The sequence below is a fragment of the Enoplosus armatus genome, chromosome 13 (assembly GCF_043641665.1).
Source record: "Enoplosus armatus isolate fEnoArm2 chromosome 13, fEnoArm2.hap1, whole genome shotgun sequence".
NCBI classification, from domain to species: Eukaryota; Metazoa; Chordata; class Actinopteri; order Centrarchiformes; family Enoplosidae; genus Enoplosus; species Enoplosus armatus.
Genome location: NC_092192.1, coordinates 8,072,076 through 8,099,943, shown reverse-complemented (window position 1 = coordinate 8,099,943; position 27,868 = coordinate 8,072,076). Strand labels below are relative to the sequence as shown.

General features: G+C 41.2%; 1 protein-coding gene across 1 annotated transcript in view; it reads left to right on the top strand.

The window, feature by feature from the left end:
- Positions 1 to 12,049: 12,049 nt before the first annotated feature.
- The window catches only part of stk32a (serine/threonine kinase 32A), a 49,824-nt gene continuing 34,005 nt past the window's right edge, over positions 12,050 to 27,868 (top strand). Inside the window, exons 1-2 of the mRNA XM_070917403.1 lie at positions 12,050 to 12,183; positions 23,583 to 23,756. Coding sequence (XP_070773504.1) covers positions 12,065 to 12,183; positions 23,583 to 23,756 — 293 coding nt within the window. The 5' untranslated portion in view covers positions 12,050 to 12,064. The remainder of the gene's footprint in view (positions 12,184 to 23,582; positions 23,757 to 27,868) is intronic.

Here is a 27,868-nt window from a genome sequence, read left to right as displayed (position 1 = left end):
GACTCGCCGACACCTAGAGCACTAACAGAACCTTTGCTTGCTTGTGTCACCAGTGCACACATGCAGCCACGTATGCATGTGGGGAGATTTTAACACACCCCCTGTTTACTCCAAAATAATTATGCAACTGCAGAGGGATGACGGACAACAACCCATTGTGTCAGATGAGACAGCACTCAAAGCAGGGGCGTGATTTTTGACCAACAAACTGAATTTGAATAGTGAGAAGAAATAAATATTTCTTAAATCAGATGTGAAGTGGTGGTAGAAGTTGTCAGATCTTTTACTTAAGTAAAAGAAGCAATACCACGATGCAGAAATACTCAAATTTTACTTAGTACAAAAGTACTAAGTACAAAACTATTAGCATCCATACATATACAAAGTACCAAATGTAAAAGTGCTCATTATGCACAATGGACCATTTCAGAATAATGTATATTCTATTGATATAATATGTGTGTACATCACTTTACTGCTGCAGCTGGTGAAGGTGGGGCTAATTTTAATTAGTTAATATACTTACTTAACTTTGTAATTAAGTACAGTATTTGAGTAAATGTTACTTCCCACCACGAAAGATTTGTTTCCATACATTTAATCTCTTAGTATCAATTGAGTATTGTCTGATAGCGTACGTACATACTGCACGATGATTTACACACGACAGTGACTTTACACCAACAGCCACAGTCTCAAGATCCCAGCTCAATATATACTGCAGCACCTTTGGAATGAAACTGATGCATGTTTTAAGTGTATTAGATTTTTTATATTCTTCTGCATGCTATTTGTTGCTGTATGCGTTTTAATTTAAAGCACATTGAGTTTACTTACAAATACGACTGCCTTGCCTGGAAGAATCCAGACGCCCTGAGGGCCAAAAAAGGGGCCAGACCTTTATAGTATCAGTGCAGGTGTACTGCTATTGTGTACTGTTATTACTTGAAGTGAAAAAGATAAGAAAGCAAAATGCACCAATAAACTCCAACAAAGCCACAGACTACAGAGTATCATATTTCAAATGTCCATACCTACACATTACATTTGTTCTGCTGATCTTCATGTTAGAGTATTGAAAGTAACCTTATATGTCTAAAAGTATTTCAGTAGTTAAACTAAATGCCTGTTGAAATTTGTACATTTCATATTTGGATACTTGTATTACAGTAATACTGGCTGCTGTCACATCATTGTATGTCTTTTATATCCACTAGATGGGGTTAATTTAACTGATTTAAACTCTGTACATCTTCCTGAGCACTCTTTAAGCGTCCAGCGTCTTCAAGCATCATGTTGAAGTTCTCCAAATAGTTTATGTATGTATATATATATATATATATATATATATATATATATAAAACCAGGATTTATCTATGACTGAATCTCTCTACAGGCAAAATATATCCTCCCTCACAAAACTGGGACAACACTGGCACATGCTGAGGCCTCCCGCATGTTAAGTAGCTTTATTCTGTCTCCGTCCAGGTGTGATGTGACACTGTCATCGCTCATCTCATCTAAAAGAGCAGCACACTTCCTGATGCTGCCAAACACCCGCAAGGACACTGGTCTGCTTTTGAGTGATGCTCGTCACCTCTCATAGCGTGCTTTGAGAGTTGGAAGTCTGTCTCCTCCCTCCACATGAAGATGGATGGAACACACTGAGTGTGTCTTGGCATGACGGAGAGGCATAAAGAGGAAGAAAAAGTGCAGTGTGCGCTGTAAGCATATCTCTGGTCCCACAGTCCCACCACTCAGCCGTTCTCCTCTCGACCTTGGCCTGCTCAATTAACAGGGGACACGGGTGACCGTGCAGTCCTTATAATGGACGGATGTGTTTTATAGCTAGTAGTTAATGGCCACAGAAGTTAAGCTATGATGAGAGATTAGAGCACAGAAATCTGCCAAAAGACAGCAAATTCCAATGCGACAATCACATTTTTTGGCTTTAGAGGCCTGGATAGTCATTGACTTCTGGGGAACAACTGAATCTTACTTCCCTCAGGTAGTTATCCACTTCTATACCTCTGGTATGTCCAGTACAGCCACTACCCTCTATGGCAGGCCAGTGAGGGTTAAGTGTCTTGCTCAACAGGACCCCAAACACTAACGGTAGTTGTCAAGTCATTCAGTTTCCCCATCCATATTTTTTCCAGAAATGTGAGGCAAATTTAGGCTACCAAGTATTTAAATGTGTCATCATGTATGGGAGTAATCTTAGATATCAGTGACAAGTACACACACACTCCATATATGTGCTCACAGGCTGCTCGAGAGCTATATGGTGTACAGTGCATTTTACTATGTAAGAATATTAAAGAAATATTATATTGATGTCTAAGGAGGTAAAATATAAATACCATAAAGCACAATGAGGTCAGTATAGACTCACAATCGAACACCAGAGAGACATTAGTGTCTGTTAATCCTCCTGTATAATGATTATTTCCATATAACTTTAAAGGCTATTATGAGCCAGCAGGCTCAGCTCGTCTATAAAGAGACTGTCCCTCACCTGGGGGCCACCAGGTTGAAACAGCATTGTCGGCAATCTGCCTTGCTTTGAAGAGCCTTTAAGCAAGGTAGCAAACCAGGTATCAGCTCTGGGGGGCGCTGTTCTAAAGCCGACCATGACCTCTGGCTCCGTGGTGGCAACGAGAGAAAAAAAATCATTCCCTGCCTGCAGACATAAATGAAGTATTGTAAGTAGAGTATTATGAGGAAATGTTAAAGTGGTACTTGATATGAAAACATCAGCATGCATTAGGTCATTGTTAATACTAGACACGCGCATGTGTTCTGTGGGAATAGGCAACAAATGTGATTGGTCATCGCCTCTTGATTTAAGGCTAACCCCCCCCCCCCCCCCCCCCCCCCCCCTAATACATCAGCATGCATTAGGTCATTGTTAATACTAGACACGCGCATGTGTTCTGTGGGAATAGGCAACAAATGTGATTGGTCATCGCCTCTTGATTTAAGGCTAACCCCCCCCCCCCCCCCCCCCCACACACACACACACACACACACACACACAAAAACCCTACAGGGGCTACAGAGTGACCCTGCGGTGCTTAACTGACTTTACAGTGAACTTGGAATTATGTCTCTCTGTGATATTCCTAAAATATAATATTCCAGTAAAGACTCTGAGGTGTGATATATTGAGTATCTCTCTGAAAATGCTTTAGGGAGTACAACTTTTATGTGTTTTAAGATGAGTGGGCGCTAACGGCAGGGAAACCTCAGCCCCACAGCCACTGTACAGCAGATCAGCCTGACCAGCCTGTGAAACGTGCCTCTCCAGACGCACGGCAGCGGCCAGCGCATCGCACGGGCGGCGATGTGGAGGTCTGCCGCTCATCAGTGGAACGTGCCGAGCAGTTTCCCCCCGTGGACCCTGATCTCTGTTCCCTCCGTCCTCTTGTCCTCCAGCAACAAGGGATTTCGCATTGCACTCAGTCGGCGCATCCCGCAAGTCACGTCTCGCAGCGCGGTTCCACATTTTCGGGTGGCGCGTGTCCCGGTGCGTCATCGTCCGAGCACCGGACAAGTGATGCTTTGAGGTGCACTGTTGCTCCCCTGCCGCCTCACATCTCTGCAGCAAACCGGGCTGGAAATGCTCCTATGCTCAAGTGACCGGCGGCGCTCAGAGGTAGGTGCCCACAGCTGCCCTGCATGGCTGCAGGGGGGTACTTTCTATTCAGCGCATGTTTCTCCCATTTGATCAGATAAGGGCTCCGAGCACAATGTCCTCTGCGGGGAGCTCAGCACTGCGGCTTCCCGCACTATAGTTTTTGAATATTTCATTTAACCCAAGGGGGATATTCAGATATGCTGCGATGACCTTATCATGCAGTCTGGGAATGACATTCATGAAAGGGTTTCCTCTAGCGGAGTGAATGTTGCGACGATGACTTGAAGTTTGCCTATTTAAATGCATCTCATAACTCCATGTCATTCATTCTCCTTTAAGATATTGTTACGGGACAAGCTGCAATTCAGTTTAAAAAGAGACAAACCACATAGTCAAGCTGTGATATGAATACTGTGGCATCACAGGAGCTTCTGATGCCATTCAAACTTTAAATAAACTTATTTTCTGACACTGCAACTCCCATGAGGCTATTACAGGAATATAATATTAAGTAAGATGCACACATGATTTACTAACACCTCTACACTACGATAAAAATACAAATGTAGAGTTCATATCCAGGCTGACATGTTTCATGAGGAAGCAGAGTTTCTGGGGGGGGGGTTTGTCCACTAGTGGAACAAAACGTAGTAACTCATGAAATCTCATGTCCTGAAGAGGGCAGCCTGAGGGATCCCATTTACAGTACACAACATCAGCAAACTATAAATCAAAAAGCCTCCAATTTTGTGCTCTTAATGGGAAAACCGATCATACCATTCATCACACGAGCACCTCTGGGATGAGCTTCTGATTAAAACGTAAAAACTAAATAATTGATAAATGACAGATGAAGGAAAGAAGGAAGGAATGAAGTAGGAAGGGGACCTGATTATGTAAAAAAGTCATTTTCCCCACTCTTCACTAATCAAGTTGACTTCTAATCAAGTCCTGCTGCCCTGCTAATATTGCAGGTCAGTTAACATGCAAGCAATGTTGTTTTAGTATCTTAAAATTCTGTGTGGATCTTTCCATTTATCATTAGATGCTGTGTAGGAGCTGCTCATGTCTGCTCTACTTCTTCCTCCCTCCCTCCTTCCTCCCCTCACTCTGCTGGTGGTGTCATGTTTTCCTGCCTCCCCTCACAGGTTAGACTCTCAGTCAACAGAGGGTCACAGCCACAAACACATCACCCACCCTCCTCCTGGCTGGCAGGAGCCGCCCGTCTGCCTGCGTTCATCTGAACAGCAGTGAAGACAGAGAGGAAACTGTGTGTGTGTGTGTGTGTGTGTGTGCCAGCGCTTCAGTGCCTTTAGTGTTCCCCCAAGCCCTCCACTGTGTGTGTGTGTGTGTGTGTGTGTATGCAATGATGTGTGCTTGTGTCAAGGTGGAGAATTAAGAGGAAGACCGGACCTGTTCAAGTCAGCAAAACCGAGCCAGTTGCTGCGTATGTGTGTGTCAGGGTTGAGCAGTCCAGCACGTGAGACTAAGTGTGTGTGTGTGTGAGTGTGTGTGTGTGAGTGTGTGTGAGTGTGTGTGTGTGTGTGTGTGTGTGTGTGTGAGGGGCCAGTGTTGACCAGGCTATGAGTGCGTCTCAGAGGGAGAGGCCGTTCGATGCTGAGTTGAGCTAAGGGAGCAGAACAGGAGAATCTGTAAGAGGAGCAGCCATGGGGCTCGGACAGTCCAGCAAGGCTCCGGTCACCGACGACACAGACGAGGGTGAGTAATAAAACATCCAGAACTATTCTTACATTTGACTTTTCATCTTTTTTTTTGTTTCTCTATTTTTGTGGCTATACATCTAGTGAAGATAAGAAGGGAAGGTGCGTAAAATAAAAGGTGAAATGACATGAAGTTGTGAGCAGGATTCATCACCGCTGATTGCCTTATCCCAGGGACTCCCGGGGTTTTCTGCAGCCTTATCAATGGGTTAAGTTATTCCTATCACCTACTGAAATGAAGTGCACTTACAGTAAATGGTTGGACTGATGTAATGCTGATTAGGTCTGCCACCAGAAAAGGGGTATACCCCTTACTGTAGCACACAGAGGGCATAGAATAGAATAGAATAGATTAGAAAGTTGTTTTCTGGAACTCTTGTGGACATTTTTCTCTAATGTTGGCTTTAGTGGTGAAGTCTTCATATTTATGATTACTGAAAATGGCTTGAATCTTGCCCCGGCTATTATCTTCACCATCGCCATCAAGGTCAGCATCAAAAGGAGTTACTTTGACTGGCAAAAGCTCTTGGTTTGATTTCCCTTTTCCTTGTGACCTGAGTGGATAATACAATGTGAATTTATTGATCTGAGTCAGTCTCTGAAATTAATTCAACTCTGGCAGCTCCCAGAGGACTTCAAATAAGTCAGTGTTACACGAATAAGTGATGTTGTCAGAAGTGAAGTGGCTTTCCCAGGTTTTTCCTTCATGTGGCAGGAGTAGTTTTTCTGTGTATCCGGGATCCCAGCAAACTATAATATCTGTTTTCAGTTTCACCTATTCAATGGGTTAATATGCCATTATCATTAAAATGTTCTTTTACTTGTTTGTCTGGTGAGATAAGTATTTCATTATAATGAAATATTCGCCCTGACTGTGTTCAATTACTGCATCGCAATCCACATCTGTGGCTTTCTCTTTTTTACTGGAGGCGACCTCTATCAAAGAGGAAATCATTATTCATGGTTAACCTTGCTGCTTAGTCATCTAGCGTGCTGTTCTGGAAATGTCACTCATAACCGAGCTTCTCTGAACTCTTGAGTTAATGCAACAAATTCTGACTTTCTCTCTCACAAAACGGCGTGGGCGATTTCACCGAGGGCAGGGGAACAATAAACACGCTGTTTTGAATTGGAAAAAGCCCCGCTCACTGGAAACAAAGTAATCCCCTCGCTGATGAAACTCACGTCAGGCACAGGGAGGATTCTCCTTTTGAGGTTGGAGGAGCCAGATGGGTCACTGCGTGTTCAGTATACATCATGCACTCAGACTTCTGAGTAGCAATAAAGATGCAAATTGAGTTTTCACTTTACACTTCAGGAGCGTTAAAGGTCACCTCAAGTTAATATATAGGGCATAGAAGTGGAATTTATGTTTGTTTGTTGAATCGACAGTGAACACTAGTAAATGCTCACATTTTGAAAGTTATGATATAATAATATAATATTTTAACTGTTTACAAGAACGGTCATTGAGCCATTTAATTTATTATATTATACATAACTGTTTCACTACAACACAAATGGATGTGAGATTGTGACGCACCTAATCCTTTAACGCCACTGTTACATTGCTACATTTTAATTTGTGACATTTTGTATTGTATTGTATTTTTTAATACATTTCAGTTCATTTTTGTAAAAAAGGCAAAAATGTTTCTGTCTAGAAACTAGGTAACCTAGACAGAAACATTTTACTTCAAAAGCAGCAGTAAACAAAGCTGTCCAAAAAAGACAGTATAATAACAATTATGCAATTAAATAAAGAAATGTATACAGGCTGTTGTCCTTGCTGGAATCAGTGCAGTGACAGATGCATACTTTGTTGTTAATATTCAACCCATATAAGTTGATTTACAGAGAGGTGTGCGCATGAAGGTGAACTCTGTCAAGACATGTTTATCTCCTCTGAGGATGACGTGTGTACCACATATGTGTTCCCTACGTGCCACATACATATTCCACTTTGTGTAACCAGGAGACTCCGGCTAATGGACAGGCCCTGTTTACTGCTGATTATGCTTTATTCACATTGCAGTGGCACATGGACCCATGGGTTCTGTTTCAGTTGTCAGAGCAACAGCATGAGCGCTGGTGTTCCAACGTTGGTGGGTCCTTAAGTGATTTACAGGCGCCTGTGTGAGAGGCGGGCATGAGAGGAAGAGAGGAGGGGGGGGGGGGCAGGGTGAGACAGTACGTCCACAGTGAGCCGGCTCATTTTGAAAATGTCATTTATGTTTGTCCTATACAACAAAACTGTGCATCACAGCCAGAACGTGGCCAGGAGTGAGACACATCTTGGGTTCGTCTACTGTGTCTCAGCTGGTTAAACGTTGTTTAGTTTCGTCCTGCCGTCTGCAATCACCTACTCTATCCTACTGTGTTTGGATACAGTTGAACTCATGATTTATTTGACCTTCATTTATGTATTTTTCTGTGTCTGTTGTCAGACAACTGAATGACTATAAACAAGTGATGTGATTGAGGGTCATGAATGCTGTTAAACAGGCGAACAAGTGAGACGTCAATCAAATCATCATTTTATGATTGCTGTGTGACAAAAAAATACATCAATGAGTCACACTGTTACACTGGCTGACATGTTCCCACGTACACTATCCTGCTGCCAGAAATACTCACTAGAGCACCAACTCCACAACCAAAGTACTATTTACTCCTGTTTGAGGAATGTTTACTAAAAACTGCAGTGCCCAGATGTTTTGGGAAATGACTGAGACTATGTATTTGTGTGCGATTTTTAAAGATTTATGTCTTCAGTAAGAATGGTTGTGCTTTGGGGCTGAGTGCTACAGACTGGGGAGGGAAGTTGGAAAGTATTGACTAACACATTGTTGTTTTTTTGTCTTTTCATGGGATTTGTTGACAATAAGAAAAGTATAGAATAACACCAGTCTCATACCTCAAAATGAGTGATCACAGAGAGGGTCAGAGGCCACAGAAAGTTGTCTTCTTAACTTTACTGCCGCACAAGCCCTGACCACTCTGCAGAGCGTTTCCAGGTGTCAAAAAGGCGTCTCTGAATAGCTGCCAGGATCCACATGATGTAAGTTTGGACGTCTCTGCAAAGATTTACGTACAGCCCACAATATATGAGCAGAATGAGTGTAAAGAGAACACCTGTGTGTCTCAGTGTATGTGAGAGCCTTTTGTGTGGACGCAGGGCCAAAACAGAGAGTTTTTTACATTTTTGTTGGCTGTGAACATACTCAGAGAGACAGAGATGCAGATGACTTCTGACAGATCAGACAGTGAAAGAAAGGCACAGACACACAGCACAGTACAGTCATACAGAGAGAGCGTGAGAGACTGTGTGAGACTCAAACTGAACAAGCATGATTACTTCAATCCCAGCTGATTAGCATGTGTCAGTCAAATTCCAATTGACTAGCAGATGAGTTCCTCTGTGAGCTGATTTCCTCAGTTAGTTTAAGCCAGGGGAAAGGCTGTCAATGTATCAATTCCTCTCATGTGCAGATTTCAATCATTACACGCTCTGTTACTCGTGTCCATCATTTAACACAGCACCTTAAACCACTCAAAGTTCTGCTGGTAAAATATGACAGTCTCCATCTCCACTCCCTCGCTCTCTCTTTCTCTTTCCCTTTGTATGACGGCCTCTCTCGCTCTCTCTGCGATCACGCAGCTCTGCCCTCTCATCCACGACCACGGCTGTCTCTCTGAAAAAACCCATCAGTGGAGAATTTCCAAGTAGCTCAGCAGGAAAATGACCATGTTTATCTGGAGTGTGTGTCTGTGTGCATGTTAAGTATATACACTGTCATGTGTAAGTCTATGCATGTGTGTGTGTGTGTGTGTGTGTGTGCATTAAACATGTGGGCTTCATATGGTCCCTATCAGAGTAGGTTGTGTAAACACTCCCAACACAGATAGTGTGAGAGGAGGAAGTGCCAGTGATACGTGACTAACAGAGCATAACATTAACTGTCACATCCAATAGATCTAGTGACTGCAGGCCGAATGAGAGTATGAGAGTGTGTGAATGTGTGAATGTGTGTGTGTGTGTTTGTGTGCGCATGCTGTACTGTTGCAAGAGAAGCAGGTAATGTTTTAAGTCAGCTCTTTATGTCCAATATAAGTGTGTATTTTGGGGAAAGATTGTGAATGCATTGTGAATATAAGTGTGTGTATCTGTGTGGCCAGATGAGTGCAGAGAGTGGGCAGCAGCTGTTCCATCCTCTGGGAAACGGCAGAGAGGGAAAACCTTCTGTCCTGGTTGTCATGGCAGCAAGAAACAAACAGCACCATCCGGTTCCAAATTGGCGATAAATGTTGCTGATAGATGGAGGAGAGTGAGACAGGGAGTTAAGCTCCGGTTCAGGTTGTGTGCGTCTGTGTGAGAGAGAGAGAGAGTGAGACACACAGAGAGTGAGACCATGTTTGATAGTGCAGAGGAGAGAAAGAAAAGTCTTTTGTTCAGTGGAAAAACATGCGGTGATCATAAAAGACGTCTTTGTGCTGAAGCTTATTTCAATTCTCTGCTATATATAATGTCAGTGACTGGTGGTTGCCCTGGAGACCTCCATCTGCTTCAACTTGATTGTCTACATGGTTCAAATGAGCTCAAAACCTCCCAGTGAACCTACTGTAACTGCACTAACTCCGTTTATAGTGATCGAATGACCTTGCTTTCTTTTTAAAAGGGTTTAAGCTTCATTTGATTTCTATAGTGTGTATCTACCTGTTACACATTTTCATATTGTGCATATTTTCAAATGTTTAAACAGCATAAATTAGTATCTAGTGCTGATCATGTAAAGTTGCTTCATGTTGTTTTAATGTTGGGGGAGAAACAATACTGTAATCAAAAGAAAAAAGAATTCAGTTTTGTATTTAAAAGGAATTAACAGAGATTTTCTACTCTTCTTTCTCACAGTCAATTTCGACCACTTCCAGATCCTGAGGGCAATAGGAAAAGGAAGTTTCGGAAAAGTAAGTCCATTTTTTGCCAGTGTTTTCTTTACAGACTGGAGAGAATAAAAAGATGTAGCCATGTTACTCAGAAATGAGTTAAGTTGATCCTTATGTATGTATGTTTCCGCTTCATGATACACACAATGTGTTAATCTCAAAATAGGAAACTAGCATAGTATCCTAGGAAAAACAAAAAGAAACAAAAGTCAAACAGGTCACTTGATCTGTAAAATGTCAGATAATAGTGGAAAATGGCCATCACGATTTCCTAAAGCCCAACATGATATCATCATATTGCTTGTTTTGTCCGACGATCATGTAAGACAAAAAATAGCAGCAAATTCTCACAAAGTAGAAGCTGGAAGCCGAAAGTGAAGCAGAAAAATATACTATTTACTAGAGAAAAATATACTATTTTTCTGTCAATCCACTAATCCTAACAGCTCTATGTGATCCGCTTTGATTTCCTTAAAGAGGCATGTGACTATTAGGCGCGACATGTTGTTACACGTAATATACCATGTCCCCTCTCTGACAGTGCACTATTATCATACACAGCGTAGGAAAGCCTTCCGGTTTAATTTGCTCGAGACCAACCAGCGGCTCCGCAGAAACAAATCTGAGGTGATCGCAGTCGTGTTTTCCTCTTGCTGTTAAGCCATACAGTGCAGAGTAATTCACATCAGCACTTGCAGTACATGTGAGCACATATAGTGACGCACACTCCCATGCGCATGTATACACAGAACACAAACCCACAAAGCATCTCGATCTGTCCAACAACAGATAAGCAGTCTAATCACAGTCGATGGCAAGCTGTTCAATGGGAGGAGTGATGCGATCAGGGTTTGGCTGATTAACTGTGCCAGCTGGTCCACAGATCACTCTCTTAGATAGCAGTAATCACTGGCTTATTGACGCTTGTAGCCCCGACAAGCACGGCTACAAATAAATATGGGACATTACACTGCTGCATATTGAAAATAGTGTCTATTCTCAGACACATTGTCAAAAGGGGGTAATCACGTAGTTTGATATATACATGCAATGACAGCTACCCAGACTACACCAGGTGTTGTATTCTGCATTTTGCTGCATCACATCAGAGCCGTGCTATTTATTTCCACTGATGTAAGTACACTGGGTGCTGTTGAAAAGCATTTTTCTGCAATTTTGAAAGAAACATTCCCCTTCTAATGTGCACCAGTGATTCTAATGAATGCTAACATGGTGTTCTCTAAAATGCAAAACATCGACTGGTGTGAAAAGTTTAACGTCGTAAGAGAGCAGCGAATTCGTGATCACAGAGATTAAAAGAGAAATCCTGACATACTTCACGTATCCATGTGTCTCAAGCAATAAAGCTTTAGACAAACGTGTGTGAATGATGGAAAACACGCTACTGTATTGCAACATTTTGCAGAAGTACAGCGTACTCTGGTGAAATTATACATCTTACAAATTTGTAAAAAGGGGGAACTACATTGTTTTTCTATGTGTAATGCAACATAACTAAGCAATGACCATATTGGACAAAACATGGAGGAATGATGCATCTCACTATTTTGTGGCAAAATTGTCTAAATCATATAATATTGCCCAAGAGGACTGAAGCACAGATAGAACAGATAGTTACACAAGCAGAACACACAAAAAAAGTATTCAGACCATTTTTTTTCCACAGCAGCGAAAGGAATTTACCCTTCTGTGATCTTATCAGGTCTGCATTGTACAGAAGAAGGACACCAAGAAGATGTACGCCATGAAGTACATGAACAAGCTAAAATGCGTGGAGCGGAACGAAGTGAGGAATGTCTTGAAAGAGCTGCAGATCATGCAGAACCTTGAACATCCTTTCCTGGTCAACTTCTGGTAAGGCCCCCCTGCTTTAGCGAATGAATGTGTGTCTGCATATGTCTGTGTAGCAATTACGTCTGTAAGGTTTTCGGTGAATGACACAGCAAATAACACTGGATCACTTACAGAGTGTTTAAGAAATTGCTTTTTCCTCTTTTTGAATTCAAACTCGGGTGACTTTGACATCCCTTAAATATGTATCCAAAAAGCTGTTGTGTAAACTCTTGAGCACACTACGAGTGATTTCCACTTCAGCAGGTCATCTCCACAGAGGCTTGTGTTTAATACTGGTTATTACCATCAGCCATAGCAGCCATTTGAATGATTTTGTAGCGCACTCTGCATCACCCATTTGATTTTTACAGTGATCGTATCCTGCCCATTAAATCAGTGAAACACACAGACACACAGAGGGACCTATCACCTATTAAGCTCTGGATTGAGTCTGCAGATGCAGGCAGAAGGGTGTTGTCCACTAAAGAACACTCTCAAGCCTCCATCCACGTCATCTCACCCTCTGAAGTTGCTAAAAGGAAAATGTAGTTTGCTCAGTGATCCAAGCTCAACTTGTACGGGCACGACCCTCCTCTCACTCGGCAGCTTCTCCTTTGCCTCACAGCATTTGGGGGGTTTTGAGAAAGTCTTTCCCCTCAATGCTGTACAAGCTCATTTAAACTCTAGAGTGCTCATCTAAGATGACTCATCAGGTCATTTTCAGCAACTCATTCATCATCATTTGAAAGCCAGAGCTTATTGAGCACCAGGAATCGTACTTTTTGAGATGCCTGATAAGTATGGCTTGTTAAGTTTGAGTCTGAAAGGCGTCATTAATTCTTGATTAGTACTCCCACTCTGCAACGTTTGAGAGGAAGCCACCCTGGTTTTCTGTCAAGCAGAAAGGCAGAGAGGACGAAGTCACGTAGTCTAGATTTTAAAAGAACATTTATTGATTTATTTTTTGTATTATTTATCATTCCTCCTTTTGATTTACAGGTTTGGTACTTTAGGGGTTAGACAGCTCCCTATAAAAAAACACTGAAAATGCGAACAATTAAATGAGTGAGAATGGTAGTTTTTCCCCCCATCTACCCTTTGTCTTCTGCCCCACTTTTCTATCCTCTCTTCACCTACTTCCCTTCTCTCCCATTTTAATTCCACATGTTTGAAAGCTACTCTGGCAGAATCAATAGCTGTCTTTTAATTACTAATTTGAGGGAAACAAAACTAAATCCTCCCATGGTGGGAATGAATGAGAAGAGACCGAAGCACAGTAAAAAGAGGAGAGGATGGGAAAGGACGGCAAAGGCGCAGGAAAGGGAAGAACAGCCACAGAGCAGAGAGAGGAGACTCATACAAACAATGCCAGTGCTTGCTTTCTTGCTTGATTGCATGCTGTGTTGGACAAAAAAAACAAAAAACGGATGGAAGTTAATGCGTTTGGCAGCGTAAACCCCCCTGAGTGGGGGTGATTTCCTCTAGAGATGTGCTTGGGTCAGCGCTGTGCCCACTCACCCACTCTCTCTCTCTCTCTCTCTCTCTCTCTCTCTCTCTCTCTGTCTCTCTTGCTGTGTTGAGTTGGCGTAGGTTATGATTGTCCTGAGGTAAGCGCTCAAGGTCAGAGACGGGGAGAGATTACCTGCAGGCATACGAACCGCACTGAGCCAGCTGCATGCAGAAAACCTGGCTTTATTTTTCTGCTGTCCTGTCCTGTCCTCTCATCTTCCTCCTTTGTCCTCTTTACATTCGCCTCTTCTTCGTCTTCTCTCACTTTCTTCTTCTTCTTCCTCCTCCTCTCCTATTTTCCTCCTTCACCACCTGCTTCACTTCATTTTCTCTCCTCTCGCTGTCGCTGGACTGCTACTGGGCATGACCTCAGGTGTCTGTTGACTGTGTACAGAAGCAACGATGCACTTGGAAGACGGGAGCAAGTTGTTCCCTCTATGCAAACTATGAAGTCTAATATGGAATACTGATTTTGAAGAATTGTAACCTCTGGCATTAAATGTGTTGTACGGTCAGTGTATTGATGTGCCAGCACTGGTGGGGCAGCCCATTGTGCCTGCTCTGCATTCAGTCCCACTGTGTAAGGGGAGCCCATATTGGCACTGCCCTGCTTTGACTCAAAGGCCAGAGATACACTCACAGATGGGGAGAAGGAGAGATGCTGCTGTATTCAGCTCTCAGTCTTGCTGCCTCTTTAACTGTGGATTTTGTTGTTGATTTGAAATGTCACAGAGGAAGAACTTCTTGAAACTACCTGCTTTTTGTTTGGTGTGTTTGGTGTGATGGGTGTGTTGATCACAGGCTGTGTGATGCGTTCGCTGTGAGTAGCACATTTGTTTAAAGGCGTCAAGTAAAACTAAAAATAATATTTAACAGCACTAGAAAATAATGCAAAAGTTGTTGACTTATTTTAATATTACACAAATGCCAGCTGTTTTTTTTTATTCTATTTTTTATTTCATTTTCATACTGTTAAATAAATTGTGTGGAGATGTGATTTTTTAGTGAATGCTCAAAATTTGAATAAAAAAGGGCTTTGTGTTAGAAAAATAAATAATTTCATGCTAACTTAAAAGTTTGACGACAGCCAAAAAGATGGGCTTGGATTAAGGAAATTAACCAGAGAGCTTCGATATCTTTTGTAGTTTTTCTTGAATGAACGTGGCCACAGAATAATAATGTTCACTGCCAAAGTCCGTGAGACACTTGATTCCCTGACATCTCGCACGTGTAACCTCTGCGACACATACTGCTATGATGTAATGTGCTTCTTTTTAAAAAGTAATTGAATAACTGTCAAAGGAAAAGAAGAAGTACATTAACAAAAGTCCAAAGCATTGTGGAATAAAAGCTTAATTTGCTTCAGGGAGTCTCTCTTTTGCTCAGTCATTACGTAATCTTACTAATGCATTTCATTTCTGTGCAGAGCAATACATCAGAGATTGTTATTCCTCATTCATGTGCATTTCTTCCTCAGAAAACCAAACAGAAATTACATAATGTCTGATTTTCTCAAAAACACTAAGGGAAGAATTCCTCCAAGCATCCTGATATAAAAGGTCCAGTACACAGATACGTTGTATTGTACAGGCACTACAGTCTGCCTAGGTATAGGGTACATTCTGAATGAATGGCATGAGCTAAAATAAGATTTCCAGACTCTGATATTCCAAGTAAGCAATAGTAAGATGTGCTGTTACCTAAGGTACAAACTGTATCCTTGTGTATCTGCAAAATGTGCACTTCACATCCTCAATTTACTTGTAACACTGCAGGTGCTGCTGAACACTGGAAAGCAGCATGTCAGCATGTCAAGTATTTGGCCTGAGGTCAAGGTGACCTGGAGAAATGGAAGATCATTGAATCAGGGGTGGTAAGAATAAGAAAACATCCCCATCAAGTGCTGTTAGTAAGCCGAAATGTTAGTAGAAAGACCTGTTTAAGTAAACGTTCACTTGCTAAATTACTGAAATAAGAATTAGATGTCACTTCACTTGTTAACTATAAGTGGAGCTTTAGCGTATATTTCACATGTGCGATCTTTCATTTCTTGTGTGATTTGTGTGAGGGCTGTGTGTATGTATTACTGCATGAGAGTGCATCCATGCGTGTGTGCTCAGGGAGCATTAGACATAGGCTAAGATGTCAGTCAAAGGAGGTGTTGAGAGACAGGCTGGGAGGAAGGTCGGAGGGCTGTCGGAATCGATCCAATGTGTCACAGTCTGAGCGGTTGGCCGGCTGTGTCCGCTTCAGCTAGGGGCTTTGGTCAGATGGTGTGTGTGAAAATGCATGTGTGCATGTACGTGTAGTACGTACGTCTAATCACCGTAATTGCAATACCTTGCATTGAACAACAAAGTCTCAATTGGCCATTTTATTACTGAGATTCACTGATGTGGATTTTAATAGATGTTAATTAACAAAAGTAACTCTACAGTTTAGATTGAGTTCATTTACTTCATAAAATGTGTTCAGGTTATGGAAGATGGGTTACTGAGAGGGAAAAACAAGTCCTTCTTAAGGAGTCCAATATCATTACATTTAATGAATTAGCAAAAAGAAAAGAGGGGGGATAGGTTTAGGAATATTGCCAATATTGCCATTACTTTTAAAGAAGGGGATCAATTCAATTAATGCACTTACTGTAAAGTAATGAAAAACTTGGCATTTTTGCTGCTGAATATTGCAGTATGAAGACCTGTCTTGCTTGATTTAAGGGCCATAATCTACTTAAATTTACTTAATTTACAGGAATAATTTGTGCATTTCTAAAACGGTTCCCTTCTGTAAGACGTGGAAATTAATTGTAAATTAGAAATTGTAGCAGTTTTGGCGTTATCTGAATTAACCGTGTGGCCTTACATGTCACAACTATTACCTTTGGAAGAGGGGAAAGGTACTCTTTTTGTAAGGACACGTCACCATTAGTGTCTGAGCCCCTGTGGTTTCTGGAGACTTCCATTACTGAAGTGGCCTGGGGTGCCTGTGCCTCTAAAAGCTCCATGCAGGATGCTCTCCCATCAGACCGGCTGCCTGGAGGCCTCCAAGAGGTCACATTGAATTGCATGTGTGGCGAAGCAGATACAGACATTGAAAGAAAGACAGAATTAGACAGCGAGAGTGTCTGTGTGTGTAGGGGGGGGGGGGCAACATAAGGGACAAGAGAGGCCGAGAGAATGGACAAGAGAGAACAAGAGAGCTAAAGAGAAACCAGACGGCAGCAATTCTAATGACAAGTCTGCACCATTTCCACATAATGCGCAGGTGCTAATCTGCAGTCAGCTGTTCTCTACTCTGATACCCAAAATGCTGGTGGAGGCATGAAACAACAGCTGCTAATGGACTGAAACGAGGCTGAACCACCGTTGGGGTTATGAAACTTATTGTATACTGCTACTATTAATGTAAATCAGGCCATAAAATGCTCACAAAAGACTGAAAAATCTAATTTTGTTCAAACTAACCTCATGCACGTTCATATTTAGCATTTATTTTTTATGCATGTGTCCATGTTGCAGTTGTGCAAACTGGTATGCTACCATATGTTGTTGATCTGGGTGTTAATTGTTCATCTGGTAATACTTACTGTAACAATTATTCTAACAAGTGAGTAACATCGACAAAGTGTAAATTGAATCACTTAGTCACAGCTCCTCAACTGTGATGGCACTATTTCTCTACCTCACTTCTTTTTAAAAAACATATAACTCAGTAGGGAGTTCTCAAACAATTGCAAAAGAACAGCAAACGTTCAGCGCCAACGCATAGCTTCAACAGGAAACAGGCTCATTTAAATCAGCCATACGTGTACATGTTATCATATTCATGGTAACTTGGGTACTTTTGTGACCCAGTCTACCGTTGTCGAGCAACTTAATTAGTACCATTTCTAAGTCATTTTGACAGCAGTGGCAGCAGGCCAGAGGAGACTTCATTCATATTCAAACACCTTCTAAATACTGCGTCACCATGAGAGAGAGAGAGAGAGAGAGAGAGAGCTCACACTTGTTTTTAGAAGAAATAGGGCTTTTATTGTCATAGGAGACCAATTTACACTCTAAGTAGAGTGGAGATACTGCTGAAAGAGCATAAAATAGAAAGCTCAATTAGCACAGTCCCAGAGGGATGGTGTTGATTTGCAGCTGTAATATATTACACACATACAGTATGTATAGTACAAGAAATGATTATTAAGTGGAATAATGTGCACTTATGCTGATTGTCAAGTGCTGAAGCAGTAGCAAAAAATACATAGTTGTTGACTTTGTGTATGCACGATACAAACTTCAACTATGTCCTGTGTGTGTGTGTGTGTGTGTGTGTTTGTTTACTTGTGTACATGCCTGAGTGTGTACACTATATTTGGGACTTACTTAAGACTTACAAAACAGTTTCAGCAGCTGTCATTGGATCTTAAGAGAAAGGTGGTTGGCTCATACAATAGGTTACTGGTAAAGTATGTGTGGGTACATGTGTGGGTACGTGTGTGTGTGTGTGTGTGTGTGCACGTTACAGTAATCAGAGTGTACTGTACGTGCCTCATTGTGTGTATAACCATGCCAGGCTGCCAACTTCTTTGTGGCGGCTTTGTTCCTGAGCAACCATGTGAGAGATTGCGGTGAGTCAGTCGGCCTTGTTTGCTTTCAAGACAGAACAACTTCCACCGACAACGACGGCTAAGCCCTTTCAGTTTTTACCACCTTGGCTTTCTGACGGAAAGACTTGGGGGACAGAGAACATGGAAACCTCAGCCGAGCGTGAGAGCTGGTTTTCTACTCGATTAAACTGGCTTCATGGAGGACTCACGTTTACTATCGATTGACTTGATGGACTTGCTTAACCCCAACCCCACCATTCAGCCAGTAGTTATGTATGATCAACTAATAATACGATGCCAATCTGTTTTGGCTTTTTCTAACAATGAATAGTCTACTGACCTGTTGATAAAAAGCTGTTACATTACATTTGCTTATAGTCCAGTGACAGGTGGGTTTTCCAAAGTGAAAATCCACTGGTGCACAGAGAGTGATAAATAAAGCACCAACAGCAGGTTGGCTTGGCTGAGAAGTCATTGCAGAGCACCAATGAGCATTTGGCACAAGATATTATCAAAATCATCAAAAGATGTTTGAGGATTATCACCTCAAAAGAAAGTTTGGTAGACTACAATTAAAGAGTTTTCAACACATAAAACACACATGAAAAATAATTAAATGGAAAGATTAGGGAGGTTTTCATCAAGTTTTTTGGCCCTGATTCAAAACATCAAAATAGATGATTAATGATGAACTACATTACATACTATAGCAATTCAATTACTGCTGTTTTCCTGGAAGAAAACTGTGTTTGTCGGCCAAGAAAAAGAGCAATTAAAGTTCAACTTGTGTCTCCTAAATGTTTGTGACAGCAGCCTCTTGGATTCTTTACCACCTTTACTACCTCTGCTGAGTTAGAGGTAATTACACTCTGTGTGTGTGTGTGTGTGTGTGTGTGTGTGTGTGTGTGTGTGTGTAACAGAATAACAGTATAACAGAATGAGAGAGAGGGAATAGAGAGACACTCGGGTAGATTGAAGGAGAGAGAGAAACAGGCCACAAAAGAGAGACAATGAGAGTTAATGGAATGATTAGTAGAGTAGAGTAAAATGGAGTCCATCCAGCAAACCCAGACTGCTGTCGAGCTCAAACATTAAACCACTGAAAAGATTGTTTTTCTTGTCTTGGTTTGCAGTCATGAATATTTCACACACGTTCAGCTTTGCATTTAAAAGAACACATTTCTGCATGCTGGATCTCACACTTTTGCACTTAATGAATGTTTATTTCCTGTATCCGTGCTTTTCCACAACAATATTTTCATGGTATTCTCTCTAATAGCTGTACAAGCTACAAGTTATTTCTGCCCCAAAATGAAAGCTTTGAATTAATAATACGTCTTTAGAGAAATTCCAGCATTTCAAAATTTGTGGTCGATTAGTCCAAACATGTACACAGAACAAGAGCAGGAGCACTGAATGGATAATTGGGGAGGAATGTTTTGACCATCTACGAACTCAGTCAGAGTCGTGTTGGTCCCAAAAAACTACAAATCTTGTATCAAAGTGAAGCATTGCTTTGATATTCAAGAGAATGTGATGTTAATACGAGGCCTGTTTGATCTGCGCTTCCTGTCTCGGCGCCACACTCAAGTGTCGTATCATTTTCCAGCACGTTCTCTCTCTCTCATTTCCATGCACACACACAAACACACACATTGATCCACTCTGTCGCCTCAGTTATCTCTCCCTCACATCCAATGGCAGCAGCTGGAACTTTGATATTTTTCACATTCAAGTCTTTGTACTCCCCGTGGAAGTCCCTCTTCTCAGAATATGTTGCTTTTAAGTAATTTTGTCTCCTTATTCGTGAGGCTCTAGCTGTCATTTTTATTTTCAAAAAGGCAAGACTGATAGGATATATATATATATATAGCAATGACCAAAAAGATGCAGTCTATTGCCATAACTTATTAAACCTTATTCAAAAGTTGGAAAATGTATGAACACGCTTCTCAGTCCAGACAATTATTGTTGGTTATGCACATGCATACATATCTACAATATACAAGCATGTACTCACATACACACATATACATACTCACATCCACACAAGCTTGCATATGTGCATTATTGTGTCCAAATCATGTGTAATGTGATTTGTGCAATGCTATAATCATTTCTTTTTAGTGGCCCTCTTTTGTAATATGAATGCTGGGTTTGTATGAAACACTACAGATTATATTACTGTAAATATACTCAGCGCAAAAAAAAAAAGAAATATCATGCCATTATGCTGTCCCCTCCTTGTGGCGCGTGCACGCACACACACACACACACACACACACACAGACACACATATAAACTTTGCCAAAAACTTTGGAGAAGCTCGGTGTCCGCAGGCGTGGCGAAGTCATTGCTGCTTGTCTAAGTGATTGATAGCATTGCAGCTGGTCCCATCCATTCAGCTGCACTGCATTATACGCTTTAAGTGGGAAGGGCTGGCCTCTTCTCATTTCTTTTTTCCCTAAAACTGATATTCATCAACTGATTGTTGATATTCTGTGTGTGTGTGTGTGTGTGTGACTCATTCAAATTCAAGATGTGTTGATTTTTTTGCCAGTTGAAGTTGTTTTATAATAATACATCATAATATTTATTGATGCATGCATGTTTTAACTGAAACATGAGAAGGAAGACGGACAGTGTGTGTGTGTGTGTGTGTGCGCACCTCTTTGTGACTTTGGCAAATGAGTGTGCGTCTTCAGGACGGGCATCTAACAGATAGTATTTCCACACTCTGAAGCCATTGGCAATCAGATGTTAAGTGGTCTCAGCATTATCTGAGCCTTAGCAGACAGTTTTGAGTCAGCTCAATCAATCCCCATCCATCCAGTGCAGAAAAGCTCCACCTTCAGTGTACTGGAGAAGGGCCCCGAGGAAGGGAGTTCACCAACGTGGCAAAAAACTTCCCTCGGTCATTGAGCATTGAGTTTGAGCCAAGATGATGGTCCTTACAGAGAAGTATCTGCGAGTTGAAACCCCAGTGGACTCCGGACTCTGTAGTGCATTCATTTCAGATCAGGACCATGTTGAAGGACTTGAGAGGGGCGGCAGCGTAGTTCTCCAATTTTATGAAGGATCTGAACGCTTTAGGCGAGCCAGGAAATGTTGGCTGCTGCAATTTCTTAAATATAATTTTTTGCATAAATTAGTTTCTTGTGGGAGAGAAACTAATTAGCTCATCATTTAGAGGGAGGAAAAAAGTGTGGCCCCGGTGGGACACTCGGCATGTAAAAATCAATGATGATTTGTGCAACAGCTTCTCAAATGGCGATGCAGCGGACAGCATGCTGATACAGGCTTGCTGTGCATGGTAGTGCGTGATGGATGGTTGAAAAGATGGATGACCACAAGCAGCATTACCGCCCAGAACATCCCTCACACACTGATAGAGGCAATGACTGAGGCATATGCAAGTAAATACCACTTCAGTATTCACTAAAAACATTGTAAGCATAAAAAGGATTTAAATTATTTCATTCATGAATAAAATCAACACTTTCCTTGTTGGAGACCTCTAAGCAGACGGTTCCTTTTCCCCTGCCAAATCTTTAGATCACACACTGATTTAAGGAATATTTAGGTGTAGTGGCCTGCTTTAATGAAATGATGGAAAACCTGTTAACCCTAAAGAGAGACAGAAGCAGGGCAGAGAGCCATCTGAACAGACAATGTTGCTGAGTGGATGCAAAACTTTTCCAAAATAATTGAGCTACAATTAAAGATTTTCATACTGCCAATGTTGATGGGATAGAAGACAGACAAGTGCTCAATAACAATGTGCACATCACTTCATGTAATGTAAAAAAAAAAAAAAGCCAGGATAATCTGTTTGTTGATCTCTAATGTAATCACAACACAGATTATGTTTTCTCTATGTTGACTGTCCTCATTTGCTTTTTTTTTGCTGCAGAAACCAGAAAGCAACAAAAACAATAGGAAGCAGCTGTGATGATGATGATTGTGTCCAGAATGTATTTTTAAACAAGCAGATGATGCACTGACTTTTATTTTGCTATATAAGGCCCCTTGGTAAGCGACATGGAATATTTATACATATACAGCTTTGGTGCCAAGTGTACAGTTTTGTTATTCTCTCCTTCATAATTTGCATTAATGAAATTACTATTACTATTAATAAGAGTGCCAGGTTTATTACTGGTAATAAATGTGGGCTCGAAAACCTTAGTTTGTAGTTCTTAAATGAAAGGCTTTAAAACTCAAAATAAAAAAGAATAATTGTAAGGATTAAAAAAGGAGAGAGGGAACAAAAATAAGACAGAAGGAAGAGAAGAAAGATTTTACATAGTTTACAGTCTACAATCTATCAAATTGCATGTCTTCAATAACATGTTCAAACTGTAACACAGTGTTACCCGTCTCACCTGTCTCCTACCTATCATAGCCACCTGTGTACAAGATAATAAAGGTTTTTCTTAGCTTGTTAGCCTTGAAGACAGGATAATGAGCATTGCCTCAGGCATGACTCAGCCAATATGTTGGTGCTCCCCCTGCAATGTGAAAGAGTGTGACGAGTGTTTTCCTTCTGCTTGTTGTAAGTCATACAGAGCAGAGCAGCATCTACCCTCGAGAGACCCCGGGAGGCTCCTGAGGTTGTGTTTTCAGAGATCATGAGGTTGAAACACTGATGGGTAATTTTGTTGAACCGTTTGATCTCGTCAAACCTTTTGTACCGAGGTCTCACACGCTGTCTTATAAAAGGTTGATTTGCCTGAGGAGCACAAGGCTGACATGGGTTCAGTTTGCACTTGTCATCCTCTTTTATTGCTGACGGGTAAAAGTGTTGTGTCTCCAATGTTGCTACAATCCAGAAAGTTAGAAAAACAACCTTCTGCTCAGTTGGACAACACATATTCTTCCAGCACGGGTTCCCATATCTCAGAATATACAGGGCTTTGTGCTATTTTTTAGATTTTTTTTTTGGAACCCTTCACTGTTTTATGGTAAATGTGTGACTTCTCATCGCTCATTTCCCTCCTCACCCTCTTTTCCTGCAACTTCAATATATCCATATTTACCTTCCCTTCAAACCTCCCTCGCTGCTGACTATGTCTTTCCTCATTTCTCATTTCTTTCCGTCACCACTGTTATTTTCACTTCACCTTCTGATTTCTTCTCCGCCTCTATTCTGACTGCATGTCTCTCTCTTCCTTCTACCCGTCTTATATGCATCTACCCATTTCCCATTTCATCCTCTTTTCCAAATCTCCTTCATCTCCACCCCATGTCCCTGCCACTACCTGGTGCCCCTCTATCCTTCTCGCTCCTCACTCCTGACCGCCATCTCTTGCAGGTATTCTTTCCAGGATGAGGAGGACATGTTTATGGTGGTGGACTTGCTCTTGGGAGGAGACCTACGCTATCACCTCCAGCAAAACGTCCACTTCTCAGAGAGCACTGTCAAACTCTACATCTGTGAGTTGGCCCTGGCCTTGGGATACCTACGCACTAAGCGCATCATACACAGGTGAGGTGTTTTCTCTTCATTTCCTTCCTCTGAACCCTTTCTGTAGTTTGTTTTATCACCTTTTATAATGTGGAGAAGGGTTTGCTGCCCCCTCTATCTACACAAATAACTTGAGAGAAATGGTCTTTGACTGGTTGCCCCATTATTTCTCTTCCTGATACAGTATGTGTCCCCATTCTGTGTCTCTCTCTGTTGTTTTTCACAACCGAGTTTGAGCGCTTAGTACCCCGGTGTTCTTTTCTCCTTGGCTGTCCACTTCCATATTATTTTCTAATATGACTGCTCCACCACCGTGCAGAAAGGTCAAGCAGTCTCGACATGAAGGTCACACCTGACACAACAGTTTACCCTGAGCTGCAGACTATGGCCATCGTGAAATGCACCAGTTCTGTCTACGCTGCTGTGTCGATGCCTCATTTAATTTGTAAAATGCAGGTTAAGTGCTTTTTAGGCAGAAATAGCTGCTGCTATGGCAGAGCCACCGACTCGCTTGGCCAGGAAAGACATGGCTACGGCCCAATATTATTATTTTAAGTTGTTGAAGTGACTCAAAGAGCTCGGGATATTCTGTTACAGCCAATGATGCTGCCAAAATACATTGAATACCTTGAGTGAGCGAAAAGTTAAAAACTGTGCCTCTCTTCCTGAAGTGCAACCCCTTCAGACTTCCTTACTGGAAAAACATAACAAATCTACCTCATAAGGGCAATGCAGATAAGATACACAACTTGAGAAACCCTGTAAATAAAATCCTTTTATTGGTAAGCTTTTGGTGAATATAACATGACTCTGTTCATGTACTGATGGGATTAGGGCCATGGAAAGATACATAAAAATGTACCATGTGAGCCGCTGAAGTAGGTAACGGGCGACTTTTATTTGCCACCGGCCTTTATTTCTTTATGCTGGCCATGGCTATTATTTGAGCTGGCCATTATTGGAATACCGGCTTTTATATGAAATCTTTGAGTAGTTTTAGGCCACTAAACCACTTGATAAGGTTAAGGTCTGGTTAAAAACTGAAAAAGTCAACACAAATCACTTTGAGATATAGTTGACGTTTTCAATATTAAGCCATGACCATGGCCTTTCCTTAACCTTAATCAAGTGCCATAAAAACATTAACCAAGCTTTAGTTACCAGGAGCAGATACCATAGAAAAAACATCCGCTCATATTGATAAAAACTAGAATATGGGCATTTCTTAATATGTTTCTTACTATGTTTCTTACAAAATGTATTTGCTGAAGCAAATCATATGAATCATCTGCAGGAGAACCTTAGATACAGAAACACATACCTAGACTACTGCAGGCCACCAAAGCACAACATAATGTATAATTTTTGCCTCTTAATGCCTCTTCCAGTACTGTAAGTGCATACATTTTTAGCATGGACAACCTCGAGTAGTGCATGAGTAGTGCTTTGCTCCAATATGTGAGGCACTGTGATGTCCATATTCCATCCACTGCTCAGACTTACTCCTCCACTCTGGTAACTGAGCAAAACTAAACATAGAAAGTGAGGCTGTCTCAGACTCATGACTAATAGGAAACATCACTGCAACAGAGAACACTAATTCATCAACACCCCCAGATAACAAATTATGCCATTTAACGTAAAGCAGACTACTTGCTCTTGTCCACGCTCTTAACCCTCCACAGGAAGGAGAGAGAGAGGGAGATAAATGGGATGGATTATTAATTTTCTTATTCATTCAGTCCATCGAGGGATATGAATATTTAAATTATGTTTTCTAGTGCTGGAGAGGACAGACTTCCCACTTGATGTGCAGGTGTTGGGGGCGTTTGTTTAGACGGAATCAACATCTTTTCAATCTGCATTCATTAGCTTCAAATAGGAAGAGGAGCTGAAAGTGAGTCTCAGCTCATCTCTATGGAAATTGAATATATAATTTCCTCCGTCAGATGTGGACGTGCTGACTTTGGTACGGAGAGTGAATGCACTTAAAGCCTTCAGAATGTGTGTGCGTGTCGGTGCACCTGTGTGTAGATGCAGTATTTACACATTATCCTTCCGCTGGTCTTTGATGAGTTAGATGATAATGAGGGGAGTAATGACGATAATGACATTAATCGCACGCAACATGACGATACGGTAATTACGTTATTTAAAAGTTCAATCATGACAACAACTATGCTTGGTGATACTTTGGTTCAGTTTGACGGCGAGATGTACACATTAGTTAAGCTAAGCTTTATTTACTCAAGAACTCTCAATGAGATAAAGATCTCAGTTCAAAGAGAGACTTGAGAACAAACACAGACAAATCAGTAACACAAAGCGGTCATCATACACACAGACACACTGATTCAAACAATCGCAAATATTATTAAAAATATCACTAAGTGGAACTTTGAGGTCCGTCAGGCAGTGTCTCTAACTTCAATTTGTGTCGCTGTTCATTCCATTAGTACCAGCAACAAGTGTTTAGTTGAAAGTTGGCATGAGGAACCTTTCCGCTAACCTATCCTGCGATCCGTCGTGGTTATTTATTTTGAACTCAACTAAGCATGTTAAATAACTTAGAAACTTGGATAGCATGGCCTGAATAAAAACATAGGTATGCTAATGCGTTCTACATGTGAGTGGTGACCCTCCAGACTTTTCACACAACTTTCAGTGTGCCATGGTTGTCTTGAGTAGTGAATTGAATGGCACTGGGGTAAATGGCATCGAGAGTAATGTCAGCAACATGAGTATACAAGATATCTCCATAATCTAGTGTAGATAGTATAGTGGATTGTAGAATGTGTTTTCTGTAACTATACTGGGTTCCATAATAACAAGACAACTGCAGTGACAACAACAGACATCTCTGTGTTTAGTGTTGCTCTTGCACTGTATGCAACTATATGGCAAATTTAAACAATCTCAAGGGAGTGGAGACAGAGCAGCAATGAAGTTAACAACAGCAGTTCACCTCATCGTGACACAGCCTGGATGGAAAATCAGCGAGAGGGCATCCTGGGACAGGATCCTCTGAGCATGAAGTATGATGCAAGGTTGAAGTTTATTTAAGTAATTAGGTCATTGAAAGTGTTTGATACTTACCTTTAAATTAAACTACATCATTTTACTAATGTTTGTTGTATGTTAATATTATTATACACAAAGATCATTTGAAAGTTAAACTATGATTTAGGTTAATTACAACTTGGGCCTTGTTTTTTTGTCCACCATACGTGTCGGTTGTGATGAGATTGTATTCACCAAAGTAAATGCTGAAGTGAGACCGGGCAACATGGGCAGATGATCAGACAAGTTATAAATGAGCCAACCCTTAAATCAGATTATCTAAACTATTTTATTTGGAGAGAGAGCAGCTGAAATGTGGGCGTTAATCACTCATTTCACAAAACAACTGTGTGCTTCGCTACAGCAGAAGGCCAAAATTGAAACAGGTAGTCGGTCTGTGAACTTTGGGTAAGGATTTCTAATCATTTGCTTTTGTTTTCTCTCTCAAAAAATAGTTTGGCTAACCTGGGGGTCACTTCTTATAAATCAAAACTATAAATGTCTGACTGCTCGTTTCATGCTTGCACCCATTACTTTTTAGAACATTTTGCACTGTGGACAGATCTCAGCAATTAACGGCCAAAACTATGAAAATAATTATAATAACCAGAGTTATGCTTTAAGCTAAGTAGATACCATAAATTGAATGAACACATGTTTTCATAGACACATAATTCATCACATTACATTCCACAACACATACTAAAGTAATTTCTAAATAATGTGGTGGGAAAACATAAATGTGAGTGTGTATTTGCATTTTCAGAAATCATGTTCAGAAAATGATGAACCTCAGGGGTGTCATATATCTGGTTCAACCTAATTCAGGGTTGGCTAGTCAGTGTTTTTAACCATAAGCTCTCTGAGGAGTTTGAATTATTAACAACAGAATGCGTCTCAATTAGATGACATCTTCAGAGACTTGATGAGTCTCTCCAAACAAGTGGAAAGATAAATGGCAAGTGTTTACGTTTACCTCACCACATCCTCTTTGACATCAACAACAATAATCTCTGGCTGAATCCTCAGGTGCATTTTGTTGCCTCCTAGAATCCTCGTAATGGAAACACTTT